Below are 13,763 nucleotides of genomic sequence, written 5' to 3'. Positions count from 1 at the left end.
CAAAATTAACATGTCTAAGATTCTTCTTTTACCCTCCAAGCCTGTCATCCCAGTTACTCAGGTCAAAAGCCCTCAGCTGGGTGCAGTGGCTCACGCCTGTAATCCTAGCACTTTGGGAGCCCGAGGCGGGCAGAATCACCTGAGGTTGGGAGTTGGAGACCAGCCTGACCAACATGGAGAAACCCCATCTCTACTAATACAAAATTAGCTGGGTGTGGTGGCACATGCCTGTAATCCCAGCTAGTCAGGAAGTTGAGGCAGAACCGCTTGAACCCGGAAGGCAGAGGTTGTGGTGAGCCGAGATCGAACCATTGTACTCCAGCCTGGGCAATAAGAGTGAAACTGTCTCAAAAAAAAAAAAAAAAAAAGCCCTGAAGTCATACTTAACCTTGCTCTTTCTCTCATACCACACATCTAGCCTTTGGCACAACATACCTTCAGAACATATCCAGAATCCAGACACTTTTTTCTATCTCTTCCCTCTATTACCTGGTTCAGGCCTCCTCCATCTCTGGCCTGCTTTACTGGAATAGCTTCCAACTCACCTTTCTGCTTCTGTCTATGCCCCATGATCATCTGTTCTCAACACAGCAGCCAGGGTAAGTCTTCAAAATGTAAGCGCAATCATGTCACTGCTCTGCTCAGAATCCTCCAGTGGGTCCCCAGCTCAGACTAAACGCCAAATTCCACACTGTGGCCTACAAGCCTCTGTTCCCTCTCTGCCTTACTCGTTGTTCCCCAGGCTTCCTGGTCTCCTTGCTGTTCCCTCAAAGTTCTACCTGAGAACCTTTGTACGTTTGCTGCTCCCTCTGCCTGGAATGTTCTTCCCTATGGACGTGATTCATTCTTTCACTCTTTTCAGGTCTCTGCTCAAATACCACATCCTCAGTGTGATCCTGTTCCTTGACTGCTCCAGGCATGCTCCTGCATCAGGATCTATCTGCCTGGAGCTCTTCCCCTAGGTATCCCTCACTGCTCAAACTTCCCCATTGAGAAGCCTCCTCGGACCCCCACTACCATTGTCCTCAGCACTCCCCGCCTCCCTCACTCTGCTTTTTCCCCACAGCATTTGCCACCATCTGCTCTGTATTCCCTCCCCTGTGCCTCTCACCCAGCGGATGTCAGCACATGTGGACGCCACACAGCAGGGACTCTGCTCTTCCGTTCAGTTCACTGACATATCCCCAGGACCTAAACAGTGCTTGACATATAGTAGATACCCAGTAAATATGTGGTGAATGAAATAATTTTTCATAGAAAGTCTGGAAGGACATATACTAGTATTTTAAAATCTCCTCTGGGGTTATGAACATGGATGATGAATGTATTCTTTTTGCATAGCTGTATTTTATAATTTTCTTTATAATGATGTGTTTATGTCATGCCAATTGTATAAATATGATTTTATATATTTGTGATTTTTTTTCTCCCTCCCAGATAGGAGCATGCTGCTATGTGGAATGTTCAGCTTTAACCCAGAAGGGATTGAAGACTGTTTTTGATGAGGCTATCATAGCCATTTTAACTCCAAAGAAACACACTGTAAAAAAAAGAATAGGATCAAGATGTATAAACTGTTGTTTAATTACGTGAGAAACATCTTCAGTGGCCAAGGAAACTGTCCATTTCTCTCAGAAAGCAAATGAAATGCTACAGCTATACCCAGACCTTTTATAGGTAATGAAGCAGTTCAAAACTTGAAAGAAAACAAAACCTGTCCTCAGAATTCTATAAAGTGTATTAAGAATGTTCCTTAAAGGTTTAAGAAGCAGTAAGCAGCATCTGAAGCCACAATCTATTATAAATACTTTATTTCAACTAGAAGGTACAATCTCTCAGGGGTTTCATAGTTTAAAAAGCTACAATCACATCGTGTTGTAACTACATAAAAAACAGAGCTGTAAATGGAACTGCTTGGCTTTGACCATACATATTTCTGCACAGCCCTTACAGAATCTGCACAAAGAAATATCTCCCTTTGCTCCAGTTAATTGTTCTTGTATGTAAGTTGCTTTCTATTCCAGTATATCCAGAGTGGTGAAATAACAAGGCCAGCCACGTAGCCAAAGGTCGCTCCAAGCGTACAGGAGATGGGCCATACCTGAGGAGAGAATGTATGAGATCAAAAAAGAACAAATGTTTTATTATTACTTGAGCACAAGTGTAACCTAAATATTTCTATATTAAAGCTTAATGTGCTTTCTTAAAGAATGCCAAAAGTGTAATAAGGTCATAACTGCATTTATCATGAACACTAAAAATGTACACATTTTAGTTAATGTGCATTAAACTGTAACAAGGCTTCTGGCAATTGTAGATTTAGTTTGACGCTCCCCAAAGTGCATGAGACACATGCTAAAATTACAAATTAAAATTTTGGGTCAGACTTTGCCATAATGCTGGACTCAATTTAGCACTCTGAACTAGTTGGTAATTTTTTTTTTAATTCCCACTTTGGCTGTGTACATCAAATGAAATGAGAAGTGTGTATGCTGACCAAACCACAAGAAACTTTCTTTAAGTTGTGTTAAAGAGGAAAGACCTAGAATCCAAGCATGTTACATGAAAATTGTAACAGAGCAGCTGCTTCCACCTTTCAGATATAGATGTTGGAACCACAGCAGAAGTTATAGAGCAACAACTTATATACACACCTAGAATGTAAGTTAAACAAAATACCAGCTTCCAGAGACCCATTTTCTCCAGCCATATTACATTAGGCTAGAAGTAATTAATGTTGATTTATTTCATCTACAAGCAGTTGGTCCCTAAGTGAAAGGCTCTGCTTAAAAAAAAAAAAAAAAAAAAAAAAAAAAAGTTGTTGGAGAAAAATTTTCGTGTTCTTCTGTGAAGCTTATTTGGTACACTGGAGCCATTTCTAATCTTTCTCCAGGGGGAACAGGCCACAGAACTGTGTTAGAGGTGAACCATCTTAATTACTAGTTCTATTACCTAATTCAGCTTCCTTGTTTGGTCTGCTGTGGATCTGCCTTATTGCATATGCCATGCATCAGATAATGGTGTTAGACAAAGCTTCATTGTGAACAACCTAATGCATTTTAGAGAAACAATCTCATGTACACATTTTTTTCTAGCCTTTCCTACATTTAAACTTGCTGTTGCCTAAATTATAATTTTTTAAATGTCTTTGGTGGGCTTCTGTTAATTCACATGACTTGAGCTTATAGCTATGTCTACTGCACAGATTGGGTAATGGAACACTAAACTTTTATACTTGAAAATGACAGCCTTAAATGCTCATATCAGTCACAAATCTAGGATGTACTGTCTTGTTGTATGTGAGCTTTGTAGAGATTTTTTAAAATATAAGCATCACCTTCCCATTGAAGAGTGGAGAGAGTCTACTGGATGACTGGCCAGGAACTTTCTCTCTGAATCGGACATTTGGATGTCTTCTTTCTTCCAAGAAATGGTGGTTCACATTAAAGTATCATGGCCTTATGTATGCTCAAATGGAATCTTATGTAACTTTCTTATTTAATTTTGGTCTGCTATTTTTAGATAAAATTGAAAGGAATTGTATAAATCAATTAACATATTAGCTAAGTTGTCCAACACATGGTATAAACGAATTACAACAGTAAACTATTATACATTTCCAACTTGCCTTTGGGGATTTATGAGGATTTTTTTTGGGGGGGAAGGGGGCTCCAATTCATATCTCTGAAACCCTTCACACTTGGTTTACTAATTCAAAGTTAGAAGTCTAGAATTTGTCCTGCCCTAACAGAAACAGATTAGGAATTTGTCGACAAAAACTGGTGTCACCTGTTTCTTGACTGGGCTTTGGTTTCCTCATAAATATGGGAGGTAGAACAGAGATCTCCAACGTCTCTCCCATTTATCACAATAATTTTCTTATTCACAGTAATCGTTGGATGTTACCTTTTCAGTTTCACATTCTCAAGATGGTAAAAATCATGTATATAGATTATCAGAACTTAAGCAAAGATGACTGTCATATCTGAAGCTGAGGTGCCTTAGGTACTCTACTGACCTTAATGGGTTTGGAGTTCCCTATTGCTTATCAAGAGCTTTTTAATTGCTTTGGTTCTTTAGTCTTTCTTTTTGCAAAAATCCTTCCTGTCACTTTAACTAAAAACCAAAGATTTGTTTTCTACTCATAAGCAGACTAGAGAAAAACTGCCTTATTTTCAGAAGCATGTCTTCATTAAAAGCTTAGGCTTCAATAGAAATTCAGACTAATCACTAAAATGACTATTTCAAACTAGTGAAATATCTGGGAAATAAACTGCTTCAAAAATATTTTACTGACATGAATTTTGCTAGTGAATACAAATACACTGCCTCAAATAAGGCCATGTATGAATGAACTTACAAGATATTTGAGTTAATCAGTATTTGCATATAGAGAATTAGTTCTAAAGTTCTTAAAAATAAATTTAGGGGCTCCCTGAAATTTTATTTAATACTTTGCTAACTTACACTCTTGTTTTATCTCCACAGGTACATTTTAGGTTAGCTCATGGTGAATTCTATTTACAATAAGTAGAGCTTGGATTAATGGGTTTTGTTATGAATTATCTTAGTGACTTTAGACACTGTTTCCATTTGATTTTTAACTATTTAAAATACCAAATTAAATACCAGTTTGTTGGTTGTTACTTTTAAATGATTGTTACTTTAACAGTGTCGCTTCTTAACACATGGGGTTACAAATAAAATACTATGCATAGTTTACTATCTACGTAAAGCACTGAACTTTTTACCTTAGTAGTTTTCATTTACTACCCTATGTAAACATTTAGGATAATACTCTTTCCTCTGTTTATGCTGAGAGTCTACTAATCATTGGCAAGGTATGAGTCCCTATACTCTGTTAAAAAAGCTCACTGTTAAAGTATAGGGAGAATAGTAATCCCTCATGAATCCTAGCTGGATTCCAATTTGGGTTACTAAATTGTATTTTAATCATTTTGTAATTTCAGTATGGCTCTTTGTTCTCAAACACATACATACCACCATGCACATTCTTTAAACAGCTGCCACACCTCACCTCCAACAGAATGTCAAAAATGAAATGTTAAAAAATTTTGTCTAATGAAGGGTTACGGCTTGGAACACTTGGTTATTCATGTTATGTAAATCAAGAAGGGCATGCCATGAGCAAATTAAAATGTGGACTGGCTTTGAGGACTGTTAATGATGGGTCAGGCTTTGTACTTACAAAAGTACCTGCTTGGCTTTCCTGAAATAAGCATTTCTTAATGTAACACTGTCATTTTTTTAAAAGATAATTTCTTTAAGGGCAGTTTTCATGATTTTTGAAGATCAAAATAGATTATCAAAATAGGGAACAGCAAAAGGAGGGAGGCTGCCCACTAAGAACTATTCTTCAAGCAATTTCCTACTGATTTTAATTATTCTAAAAATTTTTAAACTACACTATGGCAACAGAATTCATTTGTAAATCCTAGCTTAATCAGGTATTTTCATAATTAGATCCTAAGGTTTTCCTTTAAAACTATTTCCTTATCTCACATACAGACATGTTTCTATTCAACGTTCTTCATGCCACAAATAGGATTTTTTTTAAAAGTGGTATCTATTAAACACATAATTCAGCCGCATCGCTATAAAGATTTCTCCAAATTATGGTAATCTGAGATGGCTTTATATAATTATTTTGTTTAAAGAAAATAGAACAAAGACATTCATGTAAAGGAAGTCATTCACAAGTGTTTGCCACCAAAATGACAAGGGCCCAAGCACTGGAGGCCAGCCTGGGCAAGGCAGTGAGCATTTTTTATAAATTTACATTTTTTTTAAGCCAGTAAATAGAAGACACAACCTATGGTGTATAATCAAATATATTACAACTCAAGTGGGTAAAATTATTAAAATTACCAGGAAGAAGAAAAATCTATTTAAAAAATTAGTGATACATCAGATGTTAAGTGACTTTGGCCAGCTCATTTTAACATCTGAGCCTCAGTTTCCCCATCTACAGAACAGGGACAGAAGTACCTACTATACTTAAAACGCAGGGCTGAAGTAATCTCTTAAAATTTGTCATGAAAGCTATAAGGTACCATGTACCAGTATTCTGTATATTACATGTTTTAACTTGAAAAAAATTAAACTTACACAAACAGTATTTCTTTGGTCACTGACACTACTAGGTAATAAGTAGAACCGGCAGTTTAAAACGAATAGTTCATGAGTAATATGTTATACTGTGTGGTAGGAAGTGGTAGGAACTATTCCTTACCCTTGTAAAGCAATCATCTTTTTGTTTTGTGTTGTTTTGTTTTGTTTTTGAGACGGAGTCTTGCTCTGTTGCCCAGGCTGGAGTGCAGTGGCACAATCTCGGCTCACTGCAAGCTCCGCCCCCCAGGTTCATGCTATTCTCCTGCCTCAGCCTCCCGAGTAGCTGGGACTACAGGTGCCTGCCACCACGCCCGGCTAATTTTTTTGTATTTTTAGTAGAGACAGGGTTTCAATGTGTTAGCCAGGATGGTCTCGATCTCCTGACCTCGTGATCCGCCCGCCTCAGCCTCCCAAAGTGCTGGGATTACAGGCGTGAGCCACCACGCCCAGCCATAAAGCAATTATCTTTAATACATGCTGTTCTTCATGTGAAATGTCTGTTACAAGAGCAAATTCAGGAGCTGTACAACATACTGGCATTATGTTAACCATCTGTAGCCTCACCTCAGAAGGAGGAATGATTCTCTGCTGCTGTCATTTTTCATAAATTTTAAGAAACAAAATTTTAAGTACAGATAGTGGTTTTAAACTAATCATTGGTAGGCATTTGTGTTAATTTTTAAAGGCGCATATGAATGACTCCATTCATTCGAAACTATTTATTGAGCCCCTACCTTAACCCAGCAGTTAAAGGTGTAAAGTAAGATTAAATTATTTAATTTTGGATACATTTTAGTATAAATTCTTAAAAATGTGTTCCAATATAATAAATATTACTTATAATTTTGGGGGAGATTTACACTGTCACAGATAACATGGAGAAACTGACCTATCTGCAAATCAGAACACCTACAGACATTTACAACAACTCACAACCATTAGGATCACTGTCTCTCTCGAGATAAAAAGGAAGATAAAATCCAGTTCTTAATCTCTCATGAGCTACTTTTCAATATGTTTGTTTTGTAGATTGTGCTTATCACAAATTTGCATTTGCATGACTGAGAGAGTTCATCTTTCAAAGCCTGCTGACCTACTGGTTATAAATAATCATTTATATTCTCCTCCAAAATTGGTCTTGAACAGTATGTTTTTCCAGATATTCCTAAAGTAAATGTTATTGTCTGATACAGGAATACATGCACAAATGAATCTATTCATTGGGATACATTTCTCTAGTTAAAAATCTGCACTCATCCACGTATACACTCTCCTGTGACTAAGAATACTACTTTAGGAAGAGTTATTTGCAAAGGGGTGTGTAGTTCCTGATCTGGAATTCTTGTCAAAATGACACTAAAAGGTCCTGGTCACAACTCATGCAAATGAGTTAACTTGGCCAGCATTATTCTCTCTCACATGAAAGTCCTGTTAGCAGAGCATTATCAACATGATTACCCTACAATGAACATGCCTTTTAAATCCAGAACCATTTCATGCCAGTTAAGTGTTAACACATTTTTCTCATGCTTGAAACATATAAACCATATTCATATAAATGAGTATTTTATTTTGGTCTAAAACACAGTATCATCCCTTTGGTAATGGAAATACCAATTAACGTAAAAACCTGCAGCTCTTCAATCAGTCAAATCCATAATCTTAGTTTTAATCTCCCTCCAGCATTTTGCAGTAATTCATGTAGTTATAATCCTATGATTCCTAGTTTCAACTTATGAAAGAATTATCTGTGGCATCTGTGACTTTAGGAAATGAATATACATATTTCACAAATACTAAATTTCTAATCTGGTAAAACTGAAAAAAAAACCCCAGAAAATTTTTAAATACAACAATGCCTCATTTATCTGGTGTCTGATGGGAATAAGTACAAATATTTTAAAACAACTTTAAATTGTTTCAAAGACAATCTCAGGTGTCTAAAATTCAAAATCTCTGAATTCAGTTATTTAAAATACTTTATATCAATTTTCCTTTTTACCTTCATAAGAAATAAGCATCCTAGAAGAGACTTGATTATTTGGTTCAAATCTTTTTAAAGATTGTAGCACTGAAGTCCATAGTTTAAAGGCATGTGTGGATTTGTTAGGGACAAAAGCATTGCATATTAGCTTTAACTATTCTCCTACAAATAAATTACGGCCTAAAATACAGACACCACCACAATGGTCAAGGCATTTAATGAAAACAATGTGGGGAAAGAAATGAAATATAATAAGTACTTTAGCTATTCCAAAGAGACCTAAGCTATGACCACTTTTTAAAAAGAAAAGCCATGTTTTAGTCTCCAGCAATGAAAAGAATCATGGTGCAGTGGGCCTCTCATGTGAATCTTAAGTCTCCCTCTTCCCACCTGAGTAATGCTAAGCAAGATGTGTACTCCTCCCCTCTCACACTTGGACTTTCTAGTGTATAAAATGGGAGTAAAACCTACCTTGCACTACGGTTGTCAGGATTAAGTTACTCGTTTGACAGTGCTAAGCCCCATGCAGGGTACATGGAGAGATCTACAAATGCTACGTTTTCTTTCTACTGTCATCTGAAATGTCAGACAGTATTGAAAATTATGTGAAATCCAAATACCCTAAATTGGCATAACTAAATACCAGAGAAATAGATAAATTAACAGTCCACTCTACCAACTGAAAGACTGCTGGGCAGAAAAAATAAAACAACAAACTGAGACAATTAACATATTCTCTAATATATGAGAACTCAAAAAAATAATGGAATTTGCATTTTTGAAGGCTAAAAATATAGTCATTAAACTATGTCTTTTGTAGGTCACAAATGCCTGTAACATTAATTAAGTAATAACCACATGTCAGGTGCTGAGCTAGGTATTTTAGAGGGATTTTATTATTTCATCCTCACTAGCAAGTGACAGAGCCAGGATTTCAACCCAGTAATCTGATGCCAGGACTCCTAATCATCGTGTTACCTGCCTACCCATGAATAAAACATGTGAGTTTAAAAACCTCATGGTCAATTTCCTGTGCTCAGAATAACCAACAATATTTCTTAACCTTCCACTAATTTTTTATAACATGAAATACTAGCCATGTTTTGATAAGACATTTTCCAGATGAAAAACCTCATAGCTACATATTCTATGAAATAGTTACAGCATATTAAATCTAAATCACAGTTCAAATCTGAATTATTAAATAATAAAATTCCAGTCCTGGGTGTATTTAAGTATCTGTTGTACTTACTTACACAGAACATATGCTTTGCATACAGTAATAACAACAAATACTTATTGATTAGCTATTTAGTTACAGCAGATAAAGAATCAAATTATAAAATACAAAGGTTTTCTGTAGTCCAAATATTTATTTTGTCAGCAACTATAAGCTTTCTCTAGAAGTTGAAAAAGGCTATCTGGATTATGGGAAATTCAAACATTTGTTTTCTTGCTGAGATTTTAAGGCAAATAATTAAGGGAGAGGCAAGAAGATGACTTTCAAATATTAAAACAACAACAAAGATGACCAACAGTATAATGGGTAGCTACCCTACCGTATTCTCTTTAATCACATCCCCTTGCTGCCTTCTACAAAAGAAAGGCTTCCTCCAACTATAAAGATGCTTAATCTTTCATCACTTGCCATTATTTAAAATCACTTAAGATTTATACTAAGTTAAAAAACTTTTTCATTGAGATCACATATTTTCAGTGGGCCTTTCCAGTCATTTAATGAAGAAATTATTTTAAACATAAAAATATGCTTGAAACAGCTCATTACAGAATCCACATCACTATAATCTTATGCTTGGCCTCAGGAATGTTATGCAATGATTTGAGTTCAAAGTAAAGAAAACTGAATTAAAACATGTAGTAGATTTTGTGGGGTATTGTGTGTGTGTGCATGCATGTGTGTGTTTTTAAAGGTATAATTGCTTAACCAGATATTCCTGTTTCTCTCACTGGAATATAAACAAAACCAGAACACAATCCAGAAAAGCTTGCTTTATCACAAACAGATCAAATCGGTATTGGGCTACAAGGAACACAGAACAAGAATCTCTTCTTAATACATGTTCTATTTTAGATAATAAAGTGTACACTGTATTGTCTTCTCATGAAATTTTGCTCTAACAACATCTCCACTTTTAGAAAATGCCATATTCCCTTATCTCATTTATTGCTTCTCTGGGAAATGCTGTTCTGTGGAGTTAGAATTATTAAAAAATAGCAATGACAAAAAAACAACCAACCTTGTTTGCTGGAAATAAAAAGTGAAAAAAAAAACCTCATTTCTTTAGTTTATTAGTAAATAACTGCTAAAAGGGCAAGGGGCAGATGAGTGCTATATGAATAAAAGATTTTTAATTATACATCAATTCTATCATTCCCTCAACAATACACTTAATAATTTAAAAGGTTTACAGTGAATACGTGGGTCATTAACTTGGAATATTCTAAAAACAACCCAATAGTAAAGATAATTACACGGCCAGTAATATTCCAGCTGAATGAAACGCTCTTAATGGAAACCAACACTTGTTATGTATTTAAATTAGATTTAAAATTAAATTAATTTCCAGCTAGCTAGAAAATCTTTTTAAAAAGTCAGTAATTCAAATGGAAACTTTACATTAATTTAAAAAGTAATACCATCAATTTGGATCTAGTTCATCCTTACTGTTAACAAGCACTGTGGTAGAAAAATGGGTCATCAGCTAAAAGCCTGAACAATCTCAAAATGGGTGATTGAACTGTAAATAGTTAAGATATATATTTTCTAAGCAAACCTAAACACATATTTTATAAAGCACATATATTCATTCCCCTTAGTTCAGTTTCTACTTCTGCACTGTCTTGTAAACAGAAAAGACTTAAATTATGTGTAATATATCAAACCTTTACACCCTAATATATTGCATCATATACAAAATGATACGTTTATTATATATTATCTTACCAACTCATTAAAGTTGATGTCCCATAGTACTTTATCAATACTTTCTATTTAGATTTAATTGCATTACTTGACAGTAATGAATCTACACAGTTTCAAACAATTTTCTGTGTATACTTTTCAATGATTTTGATTGTCCTCCAATTTAGAAATCACTGACACTGTTGAATGACATCAAGTATGGATGACTTCTATAAGATGTCAACTTAAGAAACCTTTACTAGCACCAAAAACTTGGGATGGGAATCTGTGACGATACACACCCCAAACCTCCAAGGATTTCTCTAATATAGTGATGAAGAGTTAAAACAGGGAAGGGCAAACCTACCAGACTTATTAAACATGAAACAACAATTTGACTTTCGGGGAGACACGACATCGAACTGAAAGCACAAAGAATGGAGCTAAAGGTAGGCAGTTATGTGCAGAGCACACAATCTGGATCCCACATTTGGCAAATGAGGTATGTATCAAAGATTTAATTCATCAATTCATTAGCTAGGACTTTACCCTACAGAGAAAATTGGACAAACATTCAAAGATGTATGTTTAAGTATGATAATGACCATATTTGATAATAAAATATTAATAATAGTAAAATAGGAAATGACCTAAGTGTTCTTTAATAAAAAACTGGTACAATATTTTACACAAATAATCGAAGATTACATATATGTAAGTTTTCATTGACATAGAATGAGCTCCATAATATACTGCTGAGGGGAAAAAGCAGATTAAAAATAACATGAATATTATAGTTACAGGCATAGAGAGAGATAGCTGCAAAAATTATCACCAAAAACAAATGGAGGTTTCCTCTGGGTGGTTGGGGAGGAAAGTAATTTTTACTTTCTTCCTTAGAATTACTAATATTGCTTAAATTTTCTAAATAAATATACATTATCTTTGTGATCAGAAAAAAAATATCTTCATGTTGGAAAAAGAAAGCACATTTATTTTTTAATACCATAATTCTTTTGGGGAGTAATTACTCTATGAAACTAATCAGAAAAATTCATGAAGCTATAGATTCAAAGATTTTATCACAGCAGTGTTTATTATCATAAAATACTGGCAATAATCTAAATGATCAATAGTGAATTTGTTAAATAAGTTATAAAGTATATAATGGCATACTACAAAGTCATTAATATTAAGATAAAGATACAGTCATCACTGTAGGTTCAGTGACCTTGGGAATGTTACATACCCTCTAGGTGTCAGTTTCCTCATCTGTAAAGTGGGTATAAAAAGGCACTTACCTCACAGTGCTTTACCTAGCATATCAGCTTTATCTTATTGCGATACAAGACGAAAAATCTGATGTTTGTGAGCTTTCTTGATAACACAGGCCGCGGCTGCAAAAATTACCTTGCTATCTGCTTCTAAAAATTTCAAGATGAACATTCAATTTGGCCATCAATCAAGTTCAGAAGATATGAATATAAGACCACAAGGGCAATAAATATCAAAGTTGAAAATAGGACATTTCTGCAGCTATTAACCTAGTTTTTAAAAATTCCTATACTGGCTGGGCTCAGTGGCACACACCTGTAGTCCTGGCCACTTGGGAGGCTGAGGCAGGAGGATCGTTTAGGCCCAAGCATTAGAGGACAGCCTGGGCAAGAGAGTGAGAACCTGTCTTTTTTTTAAAAACAATAAACAAACCGCCTATATACAATCACAAAATAAGCTTGTTTATTCATCTACACATGTGCAAAAAATAGTGCTAGAAGATAAAACCAGGACTACCTAGATACCTGTGGCACTGGACAGTCCCCATTAAGAAGCTGCCCAGATTACAGTGACTGATAGAAGTGGTATCCCTACTTAATTGAACAACAAAACAATTTACATATACATAGTAGTTTGCTTCATCAGTTTTACTATCATTGTACAAACATTTATTTTGTTGCTTTAAGTAACTGAAACCAACCTGCCATGGTCTTTCCCAATCCAGTGGAATAGGAAGTGCTCCAAGCCATGCTCCTACAAAACTAGAAATTGTAGTGATCTGGAGACTATTCTCCCATATGGATGTAACTCTGTGAAACACAAATTGGTACATCGTTGGTGGTATATACATGAGCTGCTGGAGAATCCAACAAGCACTAGCACACATGATCAGTATACATATATTTTCTGCTAATTTAAAATGAAAATCTCAAAATGACATATAAATATTTACCATGAACTATTAATAGTTAATTGGTAAGAAGATATAAATGTTTTCCATTGGAAAGGTAATATACAGACGCAGTAGGAGTCAAACCATGCTAAAGAGCATTTGTAGAAACAGCTAAGTCTTCCACCCCATCATCAACTCCTGGTTCCTTTCCCCACAGGCAACTGCTATTACCAAATTATCACATATTCTTCCAGAAATATTTTATACAGGCACAAGTACACACATAATTTTGTTTTGAAGGATACATGTACATTGCATAAATACACACGTACATATGTATATTTCTTCAAAACAAAACTCAGATGCATCATGTTATAAACCGAGTTTTGCTTGTTTTTCCTTGGTAACAGCTGTAACAGTATTCCATTGTATGGATGATGCATCATTTATTCAACCAGTCTTTCTTTTTTTTTTTTTTTTTCAGACGGAGTCTCACTCTGTTGCCCAGGCTGGAGTGCAATGGAGTGATCTCGGCTCACTGCAACCTCCGCCTCCCG

General features: G+C 35.3%; 2 protein-coding genes across 6 annotated transcripts in view; one reads left to right on the top strand and one right to left on the bottom strand.

The window, feature by feature from the left end:
* The window catches only part of RHOQ (ras homolog family member Q), a 37,105-nt gene extending 33,477 nt beyond the window's left edge, over window positions 1-3,628 (top strand). For both annotated transcript variants that reach the window (XM_063713706.1, XM_002812061.6), the window contains one exon: window positions 1,438-3,628. In XM_063713706.1, coding sequence (XP_063569776.1) covers window positions 1,438-1,593 — 156 coding nt within the window. In that variant the 3' untranslated portion in view covers window positions 1,594-3,628. The remainder of the gene's footprint in view (window positions 1-1,437) is intronic.
* Window positions 1,795-13,763, bottom strand: part of PIGF (phosphatidylinositol glycan anchor biosynthesis class F) — a 41,558-nt gene continuing 29,589 nt past the window's right edge. For 2 of the 4 annotated variants that reach the window (XM_009237345.3, XM_054547591.2), the window contains exons 5-6: window positions 13,015-13,123; window positions 1,795-2,101 (exon numbers count right to left, since the gene is read on the bottom strand). In XM_009237345.3, coding sequence (XP_009235620.1) covers window positions 1,988-2,101; window positions 13,015-13,123 — 223 coding nt within the window. In that variant the 3' untranslated portion in view covers window positions 1,795-1,987. Of the gene's footprint in view, window positions 2,102-12,340; window positions 12,464-13,014; window positions 13,124-13,763 lie in introns of all 4 variants that reach the window. The other 2 variants (XR_008522148.2, XM_063713707.1) reach the window with 2 other exon arrangements.

Source organism: Pongo abelii, chromosome 12 (genome assembly GCF_028885655.2).
Source record: "Pongo abelii isolate AG06213 chromosome 12, NHGRI_mPonAbe1-v2.0_pri, whole genome shotgun sequence".
Lineage (NCBI taxonomy): Eukaryota > Metazoa > Chordata > Mammalia > Primates > Hominidae > Pongo > Pongo abelii.
The sequence above is the reverse complement of the archived record's forward strand: the minus strand, read 5'-3'. Positions and strand labels throughout refer to the sequence as shown.